Below are 19,772 nucleotides of genomic sequence, written 5' to 3'. Positions count from 1 at the left end.
ATTCAGAGATGTCCATTACTTGGTATCGAATCGTCACCCAAATTGGCAGTATCGCTCATAAAGAAGCATTATATGAGCTTTGAGCATGATGTGCATAATATTCTTGCTTGTTTGAAAGGAATTTGCACCAAGTTGCGGTTCAATCATTGACTACGGCAGCGTCTGAGTTTTATTGTGCCAATGAGACCTGAAGCTGCAAGGCAACTTGACAAACACTGACCTGCTTTGACAGGAGACGCAGCTTAAGTCAATATTGATAAATATGTCAAACACATCCTCATGCCGTAATAACTGTAAAAGCTGATGGAAAAAAATTAAGCAAAGTGAGACATTTTCTTTTCAAAATATTTAAAACTTTATTTACGTATATAAAGAAATTAGTAACACAGTAAAGACGTGGCTTTTTTCAGCTTTGGATAAGAGAATAAGAAGATATTCTGCAAGAATAAACAGCAGATTTGGCTGCACTATAAAAAAAAAAACAATGATTGCTTACATACAGTCAACTAAAACATGAGATACACGGAGATGCTGAACCTGATTTAGTTAGTTGGAAAAAAAACGTATACATTTCAAAGTTTTAGTCAACATTTTCGTCATGATAGATGAGCCGTGGGAAAGCATCCGATTTTCTCAGTTGGTCTAAAAATTATTTATTTACTACAAAACCTGTACTTATGTTTATCCATCTATGAGAGCGACATATAAGCTAAAAATATATCTAAATGTTGTGTGTTTTTTTTTTTTCTCATGTGGGAATACTGCCATAGAACACATTGAAAAGGCAAAGTGTAAGGAAGCTACAGCGAATCGGAGTATATACTATTTGTTTATGTGCCTCAGGTGTCATCATCTTCTCATAACGCAAGACAACAATACAATGAAATTAACAAGGATGATGAAATATGAATCTGGAAAGACCCACGACCACTTTAAAGCATCGCACCTCCACTAAGGGCTGAATCAAAAGTGAAAATAAATGTTTGTTTATGGTCATGGCGCATTCTGGAACAAGCGTTTGAGGACCGACCTCCAAACTGGATTGGCAGTACCGAAAATATGCCACGCCCCTTTCGAAATGGAACTCCGGTACACACCGGTTTAGTCCGGTACGCACGCACACAAACTGGAAATGGAAGTGCAAGAACATGGAGGAGCATGCATGAGGTTACGCGTTACACAGTTGAGTTCCCAATGTGAAAACTGTAAATAATTCCCGGGTTTATATTTATTAATAAATTGTTATTGTGATCTTAAAACAACTATTTTTTGTGTTGTTAATGTTGTGGTATAGTTTTTGAAATATACTGTCATAAAAACAAAGAAATTATGTCAAAGTGAAAGTCCCTTTTTTTAGTCAGGAACTGAGATTTTCCTGAAACTTACCCATGTTTTACTGCTGATTACTAAAGAACGGAATAAGGTAGAAAGACGGGAGCTCCATGCTTCTTTTGGTAGGTTCCATGTTTCCGGTGAAAAATGGGAGACAATGAAGAAGCAGGAAATCAATTTGTAACCGACAATTGGTGCACTGAGTGCAGGATGTATGGAAGATGGAAGATGGAAGATGGACACTAGAGTACTAGACTAACTGTTATCGACTTGGCGTGTAGGACACTAAGGACAATAAGTCTTCACGCCCTGAGGGGACCGGGCTCAAAATTTGCCCCGTTATGTTAACATGCGTAGCGGACAGGAAGGCTGTGTGACTGGCCTTTAATGGACGTCCATGCAATCTAGTTAAGCATCTCCTCTTTCTTTCTTCCTGGTTACTTTTAAGCTGCTTCCGCCAAAGAGTCAATTGCACTGACGAGGACCAAAAACCAGAAAAGCAAAAGCGAAATAATAGGAACATTTGGAGAAATATTGTATTTTCAGGACTATAAGTTGCACTTTTTGTCATAGGTTGGCTGTTCCTGCGACTTATACTCCAGAGCGACTTATAAATGAAAAATCTGTTTATGTTACATAAACACTGGACACCTTTTCTGTTCATGTTTATTTATTATTATTATTATTATTATTATTATTATTATTATTATTATTATTATTATTATTATTATTATTATTATTATTATTATTATTATTATTATTATTATTATTATTATTATTATTATTTATCCCGAGCGACTTATAGTCCAGAAAATACGGTATTTGGATAACTTTTCCACATCTGCTGCCCTTCTTGCTTCTTTAACCTAACAGCCAATCAGGTGACTTTAATGTTATGGAGAGAATATGATTATGGCTAAATATGTGGAAGATGATTTTAGGCAGGATTAAGACACCAGAGACACCACAACCACAAGGTAGACGATCATGAGGATGATGGCGCCGATGCCGAGTCCCAGGCCCACGTGGTTCAGGGTTCTGGCAGTCCGGCTGTTCCGCTCAGCCGCCAGCTGGTCCCCACTGTGGTTGGCTTCTCGGGCCTGGAGACAACAAAAAATAATTCAAATTTTACCACAAAAATGCATAATCTTTCAGATTATGATCAAAGTTTCAGATAACGAGATTTACGCATTTGGAAGTGAGCTCTGAAAGAAGTTTTGGGATGGCTCTGAACGCTCGGTTTGAAAAGGTGTGGCAAAACTGCCCCTTTGTGACGTCACAGAGGGACTTCCTTATATGGGTTATAGTTATATATGGCCGTGGGTGGAATACATTAAAATAAACCGTTTTAGCAGGAAGCACAAATAAAAAGGAAATACAGCTGGAATAGGAGCAGATTCTGGTAAATCTAAAAAGTTTTCTGTGCGGGTTATTGTGTGTAGCTGCTCTATAGGAGACCACAACTCAAATGTGAAAACACTTGAAACACTTATATGCTAGGACTACGTTAAAAAGCCATAGCATTTCAATGTGTGGAATCAAACTATGGAATGGATTGAGCAAGGAAATCAAACAATGCACAACGATGAGCCAATTCAAGAAACAATACAAGCAGTTGATGTTTGCTAAATACAAGGATGAAGAGTCTTGAACCAGTCATGATGTGCTATATATATCACTATATTGACACTTACTATGGTACCCATTATGGCATTGGATGCTCATATCACTTCGTACTTCGGTATGGGACAAAAAATTTAAAATTTCCAAATGAAAAAAAACACAAAAAAATAATAAAATTAAAAAAATAAATAAATAAATAAAAAAAACTTAAACTATATTGAACAAGTCATGATGTGCTATATATATATATATCACTATATTGACAGTAACTATGGTAACCATTATGTCATTGTATGGTCATATCACCTCGTGACAAACACTGACCTATAAAATAAAAAATAAAAAATAAAAAATAAAAAATAAAAAATAAAAAATAAAAAATAAAAAATAAAAAATAAAAAATAAAAAATAAAAAATAAAAAATAAAAAATAAAAAATTAAAAATTAAAAATTAAAAAAATTAAAAATTAAAAATTAAAATTAAAATAAATGATTTCATTTTTTTTCATTATTTTAGGAAAGCAGGAAGTGAACAAATGTAACAGTTACTGATTGTAAAAGTACCAGATGGAGGGGTAGGATTTAATAAGCTTTGCTTCTTCCTACTCCTTTTGGACATGTGGAACTGTGAACTGATTATGGGATGCACTCAATTGTAATCTGATGCATGTTCAAATGAAATAGAACCATTACCATTACCATTACCATTACCATTACCATTACCATTACCATTACCATTACCATTACCATTACCATTACCAAATCGAAGGGTCAAAGAATGAGCATAGCTTAGTTTTGTCTCACACACACACACACACACACAATCTACAGTTTGTTAGCATACTGTACTGACTTTAACAAAACATTTACTGTACATCGCCAGTCTCCGTGAAGTGAAAGCGTTATCTGTGATTTCACCCCTGGAGGCGCCCGTCATTGCAACAACCTCAAACCAAAGTAACAGCTTTCACTCATCTTCTCCCGCACGTGCTTACAGTGTATGTATTGTACTTCACGTCAGTACTGTATTGTACTGTAATGGCGCTAAAAATCATGTAATGTCTTTTAACTTGACAATGGTTTACAGGCAGGTCCAATATAAATAAATAGATGTTTAATATTCATCAAGGCTTTGTTTTTAAAGGAGTTCATCACAAGTAGATGCTTTGTTTTAGACCTCGGTTCCGTGAAAGAGAATCTGAGCAGGAGAATCCTTTCAGTTCTTTACTCTTTGCAAGAATGCGTCTGATTAAAAACAGCTGTAGACGCAGGAATCCAAATCCGATGCGTTGAGTGATGATTGTGAATAAAGTGCAGCATGAAACGGGATGAAAATGGAATGAAAAACAACATATGTACTAAAATGAGCGGAGAGCGTCATTGTCCATTTGTAGAAAAGGATCCGAGCCTCTAAATCAACTCTGTAGTCCCACCGGACAACAACATGTAACCGGACCCTTCCCACTCCCACTCAGTGAATGAACCCTTGTGCGTCACAGAGTTGAGTGACGCACCAGTTGCTCGGGTGGAGGACAGAATCCAAGTTTGAACCCCCGCCCTCCCAATACATACTCTCCTTTTCTCTGCATTTGCATGCATCCCGAGCATGGATCACTGTATTGCTTGCGTTCATCTGATCAAATAAAGTTAGAGTGTTTGAAATCATAGGAGGATGTATTATTTCTCAGAGGAGAGTGAAGTGGGCGATTTGAGGAGGTGGGGGGGGGGGGGGGTTCGCGTACATTGGAGTGTGTTTCTGTGAATATAGTAAATGTCAGGATGTGGTTTTCTGGTGCCGTGAGAAGGTTGTGTCAAAGTCAGTCGTGATTGCCAACAGCTGCCTGGCTCACTTTCACTCAGGGTTGCATATTGTCTCACACACTATGGCGCTGCCCTCCAGACCCACGCTTGATTTATACAACACGTTACGTAACATCTTCAACCAAAAAGGGCTGCTCGACTGTACTCCTTAAAAATGTGTAAGCCGGACACCGCCTGTTACAGGACCTTTCCATCGGTTGTTTGACTCAAACACAACAGTTGTAGGGCTCGATAATCATTGGGCTGATATGAGGAATTATGATGTCATACCGATAAATCCATTTAAATAATAAATTAAATGGACACTAAACACACAAAACAAAGAAAAAAATAAAAAATAATAAAATTAAATAAAATAAAAAAAAACTAAAATAAAAAAAAAACCTTAAACTATATTGAACAAGTCATGATGTGCTATATATATATCACTATATTGACAGTAACTATGGTAACCATTATGTCATTGCATGGTCATATCACCTCGTGACAAAAATAAAAAAAAAATAAAAAATAAGAACATATATAAAAAAATACAAAAAAAATTACAATTTTTTTTACTTATATTTGGAAAGCAGGAAGTGAACAAATGTAACAGTTACTGGTTGTAAAAGTACCAGATGGAGGGGTAGGATTTAATAAGCTTTGCTTCTTCCTGGGCAGCACGGCGGTCTAGTGGTTAGCGCGCAGACCTCACAGCTAGGAGACCAGGGTTCAATTCCACCCTCGGGCATCTCTGTGTAGAGTTTGCATGTTCTCCCCGTGCATGCGTGGGTTTTCTCCGGGTACTCCGGTTTCCTCCCACATTCCAAAAACATGCTAGGTTAATTGGCGACTCCAAATTGTCCATAGGTATGAATGTGTCTATATGTGCCCTGTGATTGGCTGGCGACCAGTCCAGGGTGTACCCCGCCTCTCGCCCGAAGACAGCTGGGATAGGCTCCAGCACCCCCGCGACCCTTGTGAGGAAAAAGCGGTAGAAAATGAATGAATGAATGAATGCTTCTTCCTACTCCTTTTGGACATGTGGAACTGTGAACTGATTATGGGATGCACTCAATTGTAATCTGATGCATGTTCAAATGAAATAAAACCATTACCATTAGCAAATAGCGGTGCGATTCCAACGGCATATATACTGTATCTATCTCCAACCTGAAACAAACAGGACTCTAGTCCAGTGGTGGGCAAACTACAGCCCGGGGCCACATGCAACCCACCAAGCATTTGAATCCGGCCTGCCAGTATTTCAACTTTTAACATACAAACTGGCAACATGACTTGCAAGTCGAATGTCTTATTTAGTAAAAAAAACAACAACAAAACTGCCAAATTAAATGACATAGTTTGATGTGGTCTGATGTTTAAAGTGCTCTTCATAAATCTCTTCATAAATGCAAAGAAAACCAATAAATGGATAGTCTTATCATTCTGGGATTGTATGAGTTAATAGTAGTGATGTCGTGATATTTGATTAGGACAAACCTACAGGTAAGGTTCGGAACTTCTTACACCCAGGTGTGCATAAACTATAGATAAATACAAAATTACACAACAAAAACCTTGTAAAAACACCTGAAAACAAAGTCTGTAAGACGTTTACTGCTGAAGGTTTTCACACACTACCTTTATTGGACTTGATGCTGCCGTTTGTAACAACCTCTGACTATCCCATGTTTGCCAAGCTCAAAGGCCGGTTGGGACTGGACAACAGCCGACAATGGAATTCCGTGCCAGTTTACAGTGGGAATGTCCCGATAAAGTCCAGCACACAGATTCCACGTTCCTTCTTTCCGGCTTTTGTATTAAAAAGTGATGAAAATGTTTACAGTTGTTGAAATGTGGAGTCGCCTATGTTGGGGCTCTTTGTTGTGCAATTGTTTATACTGTACATTATGTTGTTTACATTTGATTTATTCTCTTATTATTTAGCTCTTTGTTTTAGTTTTTTGTTTTTCATTCTTTTTAGACTTTGGTGTAATACGGAAGCCAGGCAACGACATTCCGTTGCCAGTTTCATTGCTGTGTTTTTGTGCTTTGACAATAAAGGAAGTCTAAGTCTATCATCAAACATCCTTTCCCCTCCAAAAAACACAACCATCATCAATAACATTCATTGTCTTTCATCGTCCGTCATGTCTTGTGTTTCTTTGCCAAACACATGGCTGTTTTACTGATACATCGTATGGAAGACCTGAAGGCCACGGTCTCTATTCGTGTGACTGGTCAAAGTGAGCGCTGTCAAACTTCAAAGCTCCACTACCTCGGATTTGAATCCCCACATCTGGGATTTATTTGTAGCAAAGCATTCTGGGAAGTTGGGACTGTGGCTGATACGAGCAAGAAAGCGACAATACATTAGATACGGGGAAGGAAAGGCATCAGCATTTTGTCTTTCTGCCGTTCTTTATGTGAGGTCCTGGAAGAACAGTTGAAATTAATAGAAAGACAAAGAAGTGACGTGCCGTCATTTTCAGTTGTGACCCCCCTGCTTAAGTTCGATTTCATATGTAAGGATCAGCCAATCTCAGATAGGAAATCTCTGCATATTTGTAAATAATCCGTCAGGTTTAAAAAAAAACACAACTTGCCCTCGGGGGTCAGGCTCGCTGGGGGATGGGGACGGAGTGAGGAGGAAGTGTCGGACATCACGTGAATGACCCTGCAGTGTGAGCCCTCCAGTAAAATGGCAGTTTGTTTGTGTTTTATGTAACAGTGTGCAGCCCTGTACTTAAATGACATTAAGAAAATAAAAAAACAACATAAAGCTGCAGAAATTTGATTAGGCTGGCTGCGTAATGCACAACTGTCATACAGCGAACCACTTCAGACAGCGGCTAAACAGTTTTTTGACAAAGAAATATATACTAAATAGATATTTTGTCTCATGTTAGCATCAAAACAGTGTCAGTTACACCACCACTAAGAATTTATTCACGGTCCCTAGCACAGAGAAGCAACGCTTAGAGCTGCACTTCCCGAGGAATTGCCCAGGAATTAAAATAGATTTAGAACAGCAGAGGAAATATGAGTCTTAAAAGGTCATGTAAATGTTTCTTACAGATTCCGGTTATTTTTATAAATCAGAGTTGGAGCAAACTGTGTTCCCTCACGGCTAAAGATAAAAAAAACATCAAGGAAAAAGCCATGATAACTTTTCAAATAAGGTAAGCCTTTGAACACGGAACGCTGACATTTCCATAGCATCACAGCATCTGTGACTACCCAGCAGAAGTCTCTGTACGAGCCACTAATGCAGTGCATTACTTCCATAAACATCCTTGTTAAATTCTCTAAGAAGAAAAACAGGCCGGTCTGCAACCCAACTGGAAAAAGTCAACATGGCTGTGAGGAGCGGGGTCAGGTGTTCTCGCGCAAGCTTACAGCTGCTGTTTGTCAAACAAGGACGGGTCGACACGGTGGCTCATCAGGACTTTGTCTGCTGACGTGTTTGTTTGACTTTGGACAATGGCAAAGAACCAGCTTTCTTCATGGGTGGACAGTGATCACAACCATAACTGACATATTCATTCATTCATTCATTCATTTTCTACCGCTTTTCCTCACGAGGGTCGCGGGGGGTGCTGGAGCCTATCCCAGCTGTCTTCGGGCGAGAGGCGGGGTACACCCTGGACTGGTCGCCGGCCAATCACAAGGCACATATAGACAAACAACCATTCACACTCACATTCATACCTATGGACAATTTGGAGTCGCCAATTAACCTAGCATGTTTTTGTAATGTGGGAGGAAACCGGAGTACCCGGAGAAAACCCACGCATGCACGGGGAGAACATGCAAACTCCACACAGAGATGGCCGAGGGTGGAATTGAACCCTGGTCTCCCAGCTGTGAGGTCTGTGCGCTAACCACTCGACCGCCGTGCCGCCCGAACTGACATATTGGATATATATAAATACACGGTATGTGCCCCGCGATTGGCTGGCGACCAGCCCAGGCTGTGGCAGCTGGGATAGGCTCCAGCATACGAGGGACAAAAGCGGGATAGAAAATGGATGGATGATATTGGATCCTACTTGCTTACTTGAAATGCACTTATCGCGGTCGGGTTTGGAACCAATTAACCCAAAGGGACAATTTGTACATATCGGTCATATACGCCCCACAGCTAGGAGACTCGGTTCAATTCCACCCTCGGCCATCTCTGTGTGGAGTTTGCATGTTCTCCCCGTGCATGTGTGGGTTTTCTCACGCTTCCTCCCACATTCCAAAAACATGCTAGGTTAATTGGCGACTCCAAATTGTCCATAGGTATGAATGTGAGTGTGAATGGTTGTTTGTCTATATGTGCCCTGTGATTGGCTGGCGACCGAAGACAGCTGGGATAGGCTCCAGCACCCACGCGGCCCTTGTGAATGAATGAATAAATGAATAAATGTTCATGTATAGCTAACACAAACGCTCTCATACTAGCTTTGGTGGGTATTTATTTACGCTCACAAGATCCTGCCAACCCACTTGTGCCCTAAATACATGATATATTATTTTTAGTTCTCTATTTAATTGTGAATTGCGTCTCGGTGGCAGATGAGGGGTTCCATGTGAAGACAGAAAATACTAATCATATCTGCAGCCATGGAGCAGAGAGTACAAACAGTGGCTATATTGTCCTCTGACTTTAGATGCTAAAACCACAGGAACAAGCTGGTGATTTGGTGAACAAAGAACGGTTTGAGGACGCCCGCAAAATGCTTCGCTTGTCCGAATGATTCACCGGATGCTGTCAAAATTTCATCTCTCGAAAAAATGTCCTTATCTTTTCATGACTCACATTTACCACCAGCACTTTAAGATCCTTCGCCGGCCCACATTTGCAACATGAGTTATTGCGCCATTCTCAAATGACCGCTGATTCAGAGTAGTTGTGTTATTGACCTAAGTGCATAGTATAGATTTGTTCATACTTTTCTCATGGTGGTTTAGAAGCAATCAGAGAGGCTACGCTCACTTTGCTACAGCGGTGTGCAATCAGGGCCGGCGGAGACGACGACCGGAAGCACTGACCTACATTTCAAACTAACATTGTAATATTTCTTCCATTCAATTCTATTCATTTATTCACATCAGCCAATTATCATCGTTTTGTAGCAAGTTTCTTGGCTGCGGTGCTTCAGGTTGTTTACACGTTTATTTCTGTCCAAAGTTTAGACCGGGGGTCTCAAACACGCGGCCCGCGGGCCAATTGTGGTCCGCCGGACACTAGTTTGAGGCCCCCGCGCAAGTTTGATACGGATGCTGTATGGTATCATGTACCCAGAAAAAATTATTACGTTTGATTAATGTTCATGTTAAAGGTTAAATAACTGTTAATAGTTATCCTCCCTATCCGTGTGGAAGTGGTACGTTTTTGGCTATTTAAGTTTAAAGGAAATAACTTGAAGGCTACCGTTTAGGTCGCTAGCTCTCTAGTTTGCGAGTTAGCATGTGTCTCAAGACCAGTTGCAGTTGCGCAATATGTTGTAAATAAAAAAAGTATAAATGTGACTATAGTCGTGTTTTGTCATGTCTACAGGGCTCTAATAATGCTTTGTTCATTTTAATCTGAAAAAAATAATTTGTCTACCCACCAACTATATGTGGTTTTTATTATTAAGTTTTTATTATTTGCCATTTTATTATTATTATTATTATATTTATTTATTACTGATTGATTGATTTTCTTTATTCTTGATTTGTTTATTTATTTTTAATCATATTTTGCGCAGAAAAATAAAAATTAAGATATTTGAGAACAGTGGAATGTTTTATCAGAGCTTTTATTGTAGAAAATCGGAACCAAAGCACTGAAAAAGTTTGTATATTTTTCTGTTTTTAATAAATGCATTTTTTTGGGGGGGAAAACCTGATGCGGCCCAGCCTTACCCAGACCCTAGCTCCAGTGGCCCCCAGGTAAATTGAGTTTGAGACCCCTGGTTTTGACATTTTAATTGTGAATGGCTTCGGATGATGTTGCAGTGGAGATGTTTAGAGTTGTATTTATGATGCCATCTACTCCCTCATTCTTGTCAGAGCGCAATTGCTGATTGCGGACACTGCTGCTTGTCACAGTGTGCTTGGGCAAACAATTCCAAATATGGGATTTAACTTTCTGGCCGGAGGTCTCCATTCTTGTGAATGCTGAAGTGCCTCCTTCCTTACATGTGGGAAACACGGCTTCCGAGAGGCTTGATCGAGCATTCCTTCTGTTTTCTTGGCCATTGTTGAAATGCCAAACAGAGAATATTAAGTAGGAGACATTCCAGCAGCTTGAACCGTATCTCCGCAGCACTCTTCTGTTCATGTCTGTTTTTTCCTCTCCAAGTTCACTATCTAACTTTTTTTTTTTTTTTCTCCATCCGGTATATCAGTTCACACAAATATGGCCATGCGTTTCCATGTTCTCCATTTACAGTCAGATAATATTTAGACAATGACGGGGTTGTTATGATTTGGTGTGTATACAACACGATGACCTTCTTGGCGTTTTGATGTGCGCAGTTCCCTTGTGCTTACTTTCATTTTTAAATGTATGTGCATAAGAGTTGATTTTTATCAGGACATCCATACTCCCAAACATCCATTTTCTATCGCTGGAGCTTATCTGAGCAGACTTTGGACTTCGGAAAGGCAGACTACGCATTGGACTGGTCACCAGTTCATCACAGGACACACCTTTAGATAGACGACCATTCGCAACATCAGTGAGTGGGGGACAACAACGTTTGGTTTGTGTAAAAATAATAGTTGAACTCACAGTTGAATCAATAACATGACAATCCGCTATGAATAGTCATGTCAATCATAAACTGGAGACATCAGCTTTGTTGAGGTCTGATGAGACCAAAACACGTCTTTTTTTTTTTTTTTTTTAGCATCTATGGAGAAAGAGACTTTGTTCTGCCACATTAATTAGATACTCGTGGCCATGCGATTGGCCGGCGGCCATTCTATTTACAGACAATGCAGTGATGCCTCTGAGAGAACATCTGATTCCACATCTGATTCTACATATGATGAATTGCCTTCGATCCTCATTTGGCTTCAACTTACACCACGCTGATTAACACGGTGTTAGTAGCGCTTGCTAGGAAGCGTTGTTTTTTGTGTAATGTTACAGTGTGTTACACGTTACCGTGTGTGTGTAGGCTAATGTTGCAGCTCTAAATGTGGTACAGTGGCATGTGTTAGTCAGTGCTCTTTTTCATTTTGGTGCGTTATTAACTGTGTGTGTGTCCCCATTTGGCCCACTGTACACAATTTCTCACCTGCTTTTGGTTATGGTGTTCCTCGAATTCATTAAAAAAATTTGGTGCGTGTGTTAATCCAACTTTTAAAGAGTCAAACACGGTCATGTTAAGGCGTTTAATCTATTTAATACCATAGTTCGGTTTTCTTTAGTACATGTAAATATATATCATATTTTTTGGACTGATAGTTTGGCTGGTCGTGTGAGTTATAGTCAGGTGCGACTTACTGTATATATACAAATATATGTATAATTTAACATGTTTTTAAATGTTAATTCATATTGACAGACATGAACCAAGAGCTCTTGACTCGTGACAACCAAGAATTCAGTGATGTGGAATTAGATCGGGAGCTCGGTGAACTTGCTTACTAGTAACTTGCTTGTTAATTTAGCCTATTCAGCTTCGCAGGTATGTTCTTCTATGCTATTGTGTAGGTGAATAAGTGATAATATGTTACATACATTTCCAGATTAAATGTTTGATCGCTGTTCATTTCAGGAAAAAAAAATGCAACTTGATGATGATGTGTTCTTTGACGTGTAGTCTGAAAAATATGATAATTTTGTAGCAAAGTGTTTGTGATCTTGAAATTATCCTTCTCATATAATGACACAATCTTTATGTGCATTAGTGGGAACGGCAAAAATAAATACATAAAAAGTACTTATTTTTTACTTCTAATGTTACAACATAAAATCTACTGTACTTACTATCCTGTATCAACAAGATGATATATGATGCCATCAGAGAACATTGAAAATAAGAATGTTTTACTGTACAGTACTCTAATGCTTCTATATTTACTGTCTGTTCCACAGTATCATGGAAAGTTGCAGTCAATTATAGCTACTATACTCAGTACACAACCATGCCCCTGTTACAATATGTACACAGCCTCACACTCAAGGCTTTCATCAGGAATGTCTCGCTGCTAATTTGAAGGTGGGTATCCTGACAAGATGTCGCCCAACAGCACACGCCACGCAACAGCAACACGGAGATACGCACGAGGCCGACAATATGTTACTCTCAGTCTATGCTCCGCAAATCTTTGCAGATTTAAAACCGCTTAACCTGAGGCAATCACTGGACACGTATAAACAAACAACCATTTACACTCACATGCACATCTAATTTTTCAGTTTTCAAGGAACTGCTCAATTGTTATTTTTAAATGTATGTCATCATTTTCCTTAAAGATAAGTCGCTAAACATTTTGTGTCTGTTTTCAATTTTGGCTCTTACAAAAAAAACGGAGGAAGAAGCACAGGAAATTGGAAATTGCACACTGGCTGAAGCTCTCAAAATTCACTTTGGGACACGAGTAACGCATGAGAAACAACAGGCCATCTGGCGTTCTGCTTCACAGAGATATGAGGAGCAACTAAACATCAACTGATTTATTCACGGACATATAAAAAAGCACCCACAGTCACCTTTACACTCCTATTACCCAATATAATAAAATAATAATCTGACAAAATATGTCATACAGTAAACCTCGGATATATCGGACTCGGATATATCGGAAATTCGCTCACAACGGACAGATAAAAAAGAACCAATTTTTCTGTAATGCATTTCCAATAAAAATTCATTGCATATATCGGATTTTTTATAACGGATTTCGCCTATTTCGGACAAAATCTCCAGTTCCGTTCCAATGCATTTCCATTAAATTTCCCTCGCATATATCGGATGGCCGCATCGTGGCGCTCCGATTCGCCGAATCGTGACAGGCCGCTATACGACGTCATTTGCAGCGTTGCCTGCGCGTCCAGGTACATTGGAAACATAGTCAAGGAAGTGCCTTTTTAAAACGGATAAAATCCGATTTACGCATATACCGGATATAAATCCGATATATGCGTAAAACGGACATTTTCCGGTATACGCATATAACGGATTTCGCTTATATCGGACAAAACCAGTGGGAACAATTGAATCCGATATATCCGAGGTTTACTGTATAAGAACTTGCGTGTCGCAGTAAATGTGGTCCCTCGGGGGCCGTCGCGGTCTCAGAGCCTGTGTTATTATTATGATTAGGATTAGTATGCTCATGGTAGATCACCTGATTGCGTGTTGTTCTGGTGATCAAGACTGGTGCTTGTCTCGCCAAACACTTACTGACTGACACCTATTGACCAATGTAGAATACTACATTCACAGTTAGAAGTTGAAAACTCCACAGACGTGAGACTCTGCCAGATGTTCCTCACGCACCCACTTCACATTTGGGGTCTGCCAAGTCTGTCCGACACCCCCCCCCTCACCCCCCCTTGCCATTCAACTCACCACTACGTGACAACCACTTATCAGCTCAGCACCTCTCATCACCATGCGGACGCACGTCTGAAGATACAACTACAAAGTCGATAATGACTCTGCGCCTATAGTGTGCTGGACACATGCCTTGTGCTCGAACATGGGGTTTATTATGTGGTTAGCACAGAAATCCAACGGGTTCAGATCAGGGAGGCCCTTCCTCCCAATCCTGCCTCTGCAGGTCACACTAATTGTCCGCATGGATGTTGAAGTGTATTTACGTAAATATGTTGCACGGGCTGCACGGCGGTCGAGTGGTTAGCACGCAGACCTCACAGCTAGGAGACCAGGGTTCAATCCCACCCTCGGGCATCTCTGTGTGGAGTTTGCATGTTCTCCCCGTGCATGCGTGGGTTTTCTCCGGGTACTCCGGTTTCCTCCCACATTCCAAAAAACATGCTAGGTTTAATTAGCGACTCCAAATTGTCCATAGGTACGAATGTGAGTGTGAATGGTTGTTTGTCTATATGTGCCCTGTGATTGGCTGGCAACCAGTCCAGGGTGTACCCCGCCTCTTGCCCAAAGACAGCTGGGATAGGCTCCAGCACCCACGCGACCCTCGTGAGGAAAAGCGGTAGAAAATGAATGAATGAATGAATGAATGTTGCACGGGCTGCACGGCGGTCGAGTGGTTAGCACGCAGACCTCACAGCTAGGAGACCAGGGTTCAATCCCACCCTCGGGCATCTCTGTGTGGAGTTTGCATGTTCTCCCCGTGCATGCGTGGGTTTTCTCCGGGTACTCCGGTTTCCTCCCACATTCCAAAAAACATGCTAGGTTTAATTAGCGACTCCAAATTGTCCATAGGTACGAATGTGAGTGTGAATGGTTGTTTGTCTATATGTGCCCTGTGATTGGCTGGCAACAAGTCCAGGGTGTACCCCGCCTCTCGCCCAAAGACAGCTGGGATAGGCTCCAGCACCCCCCGCGACCCTCGTGAGGAAAAAGCGGTAGAAAATGAATGAATGAATGAATGTTGCACGGGCTGTACGGCGGTCGAGTGGTTAGCACGCAGACCTCACAGCTAGGAGACCTGAGTTCGATTCCACCCTCGGCCATCTCTGTGTGGAGTTTGCATGTTCTCCCTGTGCATGCGTGGGTTTTCTCCGGGTACTCCGGTTTCCTCCCACATTCCAAAAAACATGCTAGGTTTAATTAGCGACTCCAAATTGTCCATAGGTCTGAATGTGAGTGTGAATGGTTGTTTGTCTATATGTGCCCTGTGATTGGCTGGCGACCAGTCCAGGGTGTACCCCGCCTCTCGAAGAAGCCGTGCCAGTGAATGCGCTAAACATGTTGAAGACAAAACATCACAACATGAAATGTTCAATCAGTTTCTACAAGCACCCCCCCCCCCCCCCCCCCACCACCATGGTCATGCTGGTGTCTGCACTAGCTGTGCAAACGCTGTACTTCAAGTGTCGCCTGATTAGTTTAAGAAAACAAAGCTCCGGGGGAGTTTTTTTTCCCCGTTCAAGCTGACCACATGGAAACAATTAAGAGGTTTTCTGTCCTAAAGAAGTGTGTATCCCTCATACCACTGCAATGACTCACTGCTTTACAGCCATGCATTTACCTCAAAGACCAACAACACATGTCCACATATTAATAAAAGCACAAAAGTCACTTTGAAAGTGACTTCCATTTGAATTCATAATTGCCATGTAAACACCAAAAAAGGATCATGACAACCAACAGTACTTTCTAAAACACTCCAAAATAACCATAAAACCCATACGAAACATATCCTGGTTTTAAAAACGAAACTCAATGCAGGCTTGAGCTTTGGAATTTATAACAATCGTCTGGCCTGTGCTTCTGGGAACAGACGCAGAGCGAAGGCACTGGGGGAGCTGGAGTACTTACGAGAATCGATGACGCAATAAAACTGTGGTATTTACCAGCAAAAGTACAGTACCTCATGCAAAACCCGTGAAACACAAACAGACCCTGTTTACCACATTTGCCACCGATTTTATCCTCTCGTCTTTGTCTGCGTGCAACCTTTCAATCACCTGGCAAAGAAGACCTCTCAATGCGGTTCAACTTGTCCCTATGAATTGTTGACACAATCTGGTACAATAAACACTTGATGTTATATAACAATAAAACTGTTGCTGGGAGTTTTGTGGTTTGAGCATTAACTTATTGGTGCCTTATATTAAGCAAAAGTTGATTGTTTGTTTTGTGAAAATACATAAATTGTCACAATCCGTGAATTTGACAGCGTGACAGTTTCACTTCTCGTTCCTGATTCTGTCACCACTAACATACCCGAGTCCATTACAGTACAACACAATTTACTTGCAAGACATCAAGGAATTGGACACATATTAAAGATGACAACATCTCGACTGCAAGCGGAGAAACGACACAAAACACAGACTTGATGCAGATTGGCGTCATCAACAATCCACCATTACTCCTGTATTGACATCTTATTCTCAACATATTTGCATATCTTTAATGTCTTCCTTTATTCTAAATTATGTATTTCCTATTTATTTATTTACATTTCTGACTCACGGTGTCATCTTACAAAGAACACTAAACTCATCCCACAGCAACTTAACCATCAAAATTATACCGTGGAAATATACAAACAAGTACTTATACAAGTTTAAATTTATATATATATATACATATATTTGGGATTCATCCCATAATGCATTTCATCTGAGCAATGCATTTCATTGGAGCATAGAAAAGATTGATGGTGCTGCAATGCTGTGTTTGTCCACCAGAGAGAGCCATAGGAGCCCAGAGGGAGGCTGATATCATCGCAACACCCTGGCAGGCGCCAATGAATGCGTTGCATTATCGAAAAACTTAAAAATAGTTGTTTCATTTTAAACTTGTTTTGGCACTTGTTTGTACATTTAATAGGTACACATTTGTAGTGTTAAGTTGCTGTGTGATGAATTTAGTGTTCTTCGTAAGGTGACATCACGAGTGGTACAGTATTTACATGATTAATAGTAGTTCTGAAGTAAAGCCTACCCCGCTCCAAAGTACTCATATGTAGTTTGTGTACATGCTAGTGAATGTAAATAGAGTCAGAGGAGCCCAGAGGGAGGCTGATATCATTGCAACACCCTGGCAAACGCCAATGAATGTGTTGCATTATCGAAAAACTTTAAAATAGTTGTTTCATTTTAAACTTGTTTTGGTACTTGTTTGTATATTTAATAGGTACACATTTGAAGTGTTAAGTTGCTGTGTGATGAGTTTAGTGTTCTTGGTAAGGTGACACCACGAGTGGTACAGTATTTACATGATTAATAGTAGTGAAGTAAAGCCTACCCCACTCCAAAGTTCTCATATGGAGTTTGTGTACATGCTAGTGAATGTAAAGAGAGCCAGAGGAGCCCAGAGGGAGGCTGATATCATCGCAACACCCTGGCAGGCGCCAATGAATGCGTTGCATTATCGAAAAACTTAAAAATAGTTGTTTAATTTTAAACTTGTTTTGTTGCTCGTTTGTATATTTAATAGGTACACATTTGGAGTGTTAAGTTGCTGTGTGATGAGTTTAGTGTTCTTGGTAAGGTGACACCACAAGTGGTACAGTATGATTAAAAGTAGTTCTGAAGTAAAGCCTACCCCACTCCAAAGTTCTCATATGTACTTCGTGTACATGCTAGTGAATGTAACTCACATTAATAGAGTAGATGAGGGCGGCAATTCCAAGGGGCAGGCAGCAGCACAACATGGTGAAGATGGAGTAGCACAGGTAGTCGTTGACAGGGTTAGCCAACGGACCTTGGGTGACAAACACCGTGGGCTGGACAGTGACCGTGGCAGGCTGGGGTGGGTACTGCTGACCCGGCGTGTAGTGTTGCTGTCCGTACCCAGCACCGCCATATGGTGGCGGATAGGTAGAGTCCTGTACGTCACACACGGGAAAAATTCACTTCTGTGAGTCAGCATAGATAAGAATGAAACTTATCGGGAAGTGAAACTTTTCAGGCTCGCTCAAGCTTATCCAATGATGAGAGAGGAAATGAAATGTAAGTGAGCCTCCATATCACAGTTAGCATGTTTGTAGCATATTAAGCCCCAAAATTCGTTTCTCACGTGCAGGGTGAATACATGAACAATCAGGTACTACGAGTCATCACTGAAGCAGTGTATACAATAAATAATACATTTCTTTATTTCCAAATCTACACACACACAATATATATATATGTGTGTGTATAATAAATGTATAGATAAGACATGTTTAGTTTCAGTTATTATTTTAGAGTTGGTTGCTTACCTGCGATTGAACAGGGTAACCGGACCCGGGATGAGGATATCCCGCCGCAGGCTGAGGGTAACCCGGGCCAGGCTGAGGGTATCCTGGGTACGGATTATCATGGTAGGGCGGAGGGGCCGCCTGGCCCATGGAAGACTTTTCCTTCGTCCAATCCTTCGGAGGGGCGCTGGGGTCCATAACGGTGTGGGTCTTGAAAAACAAGGGATTTGGAAAAAACGTGAAAAAAGTTTTAACGTGTATAAGTGGTAGTTTTCAAATATGTTGTACACTTTTGTACACTCCAATCAAGAATCAACCAACGGTACTTGGCGACTCGACAAACTGAGGGAGGGTGTGGATTTTTTTTTAATGGGATGGTGTCCAGTTGCCAGACATAACGACCCATTTTCCTCTCCAGATTTTCAAAATAAAAGCAACGCCACTGACGGGATGTGTCGCTTTTGTGTGTGTTTGATAATAAACAGTCCTTATGACAACCAATAATAATAAAAACAATGCACACTCGAACGCTACAAAACATCATAGCGTGTAGTATTGGTATAGATAAACCCAACAATCAAACACGAATGTTTCCTTTTTTCATTATTGGCGCTCCAAAATGTCAACTATAACGCCTTTCAAACTTTGTCGTTGTTGAATGAGAAAGCATCCCAACTTTTGGTTGGACGGACGCCATTCACACAGATGTTACTATCTGTTTATTGCTGCTTTTATTCGTCTCTGAAATGTAAGTATTGAGTTGATGGCGTGCTGGAAGATCCTAACATACTCATCATTCAGTCACATTGCTCACAGCCACTAGAGGGCGCTATCTGATTTGCTATACCCAGCACCCATAGACATGGATAGACGCCGCATTGAGCGCTGAGCCGTACGTCAACGTCGCCGCCATATTGGACAGGTTCAGGGCTGCTCTGTAAATGAAAACAAGTCAATGTACCTACTTCCATGAAGCGCCTTTCCACAAAAATACGTTAATTCATCTCGTTTATACATTTACTCCCGCACTAATACACTTGGGGAACAGTTAGGCACCAATAACAAGTGTATCAATGTACGTGTAAATGTATAAGCGAGAGGAATTAACATAAATGTCTTTGTAGAAAGGCGCGTTATCAACATAAGTACCGTAAGACTTGGAATCATTTAGAGCACAGCCG

General features: G+C 40.6%; 1 protein-coding gene across 1 annotated transcript; it reads right to left on the bottom strand.

The window, feature by feature from the left end:
• Positions 1-331: 331 nt before the first annotated feature.
• LOC131105749 (proline-rich transmembrane protein 1-like) lies at positions 332-18,952 on the bottom strand. The gene is made up of 3 exons (XM_058054171.1): positions 18,613-18,952; positions 18,010-18,237; positions 332-2,432 (listed from the first exon to the last, which is right to left on the bottom strand). The coding sequence occupies exons 1-3, from the start codon at positions 18,787-18,789 to the stop codon at positions 2,280-2,282; spliced, it is 558 nt and encodes a 185-aa protein (XP_057910154.1). The 5' UTR covers positions 18,790-18,952; the 3' UTR covers positions 332-2,279.
• Positions 18,953-19,772: the final 820 nt, after the last annotated feature.

This window comes from Doryrhamphus excisus, chromosome 17 (assembly GCF_030265055.1).
Source record: "Doryrhamphus excisus isolate RoL2022-K1 chromosome 17, RoL_Dexc_1.0, whole genome shotgun sequence".
NCBI lineage: Eukaryota > Metazoa > Chordata > Actinopteri > Syngnathiformes > Syngnathidae > Doryrhamphus > Doryrhamphus excisus.
This window is presented reverse-complemented; position numbering and strand designations above follow the sequence as displayed.

What these genes read in the sequence shown, in the direction of transcription:
- LOC131105749 (XM_058054171.1), bottom strand. Translation starts at nt 18,789, where the DNA reads ATGGACCCCAGCGCCCCTCCGAAGGATTGGACGAAGGAAAAGTCTTCC. An exon ending in GTTACCCTGTTCAATCGCAG is followed by an intron (nt 18,238 to 18,612) that starts GTAAGCAACCAA and finishes TGTGACGTACAG; the next exon opens with GACTCTACCTATCCGCCACC. An exon ending in CCCTCATCTACTCTATTAAT is followed by an intron (nt 2,433 to 18,009) that starts GTGAGTTACATT and finishes TGTTGTCTCCAG; the next exon opens with GCCCGAGAAGCCAACCACAG.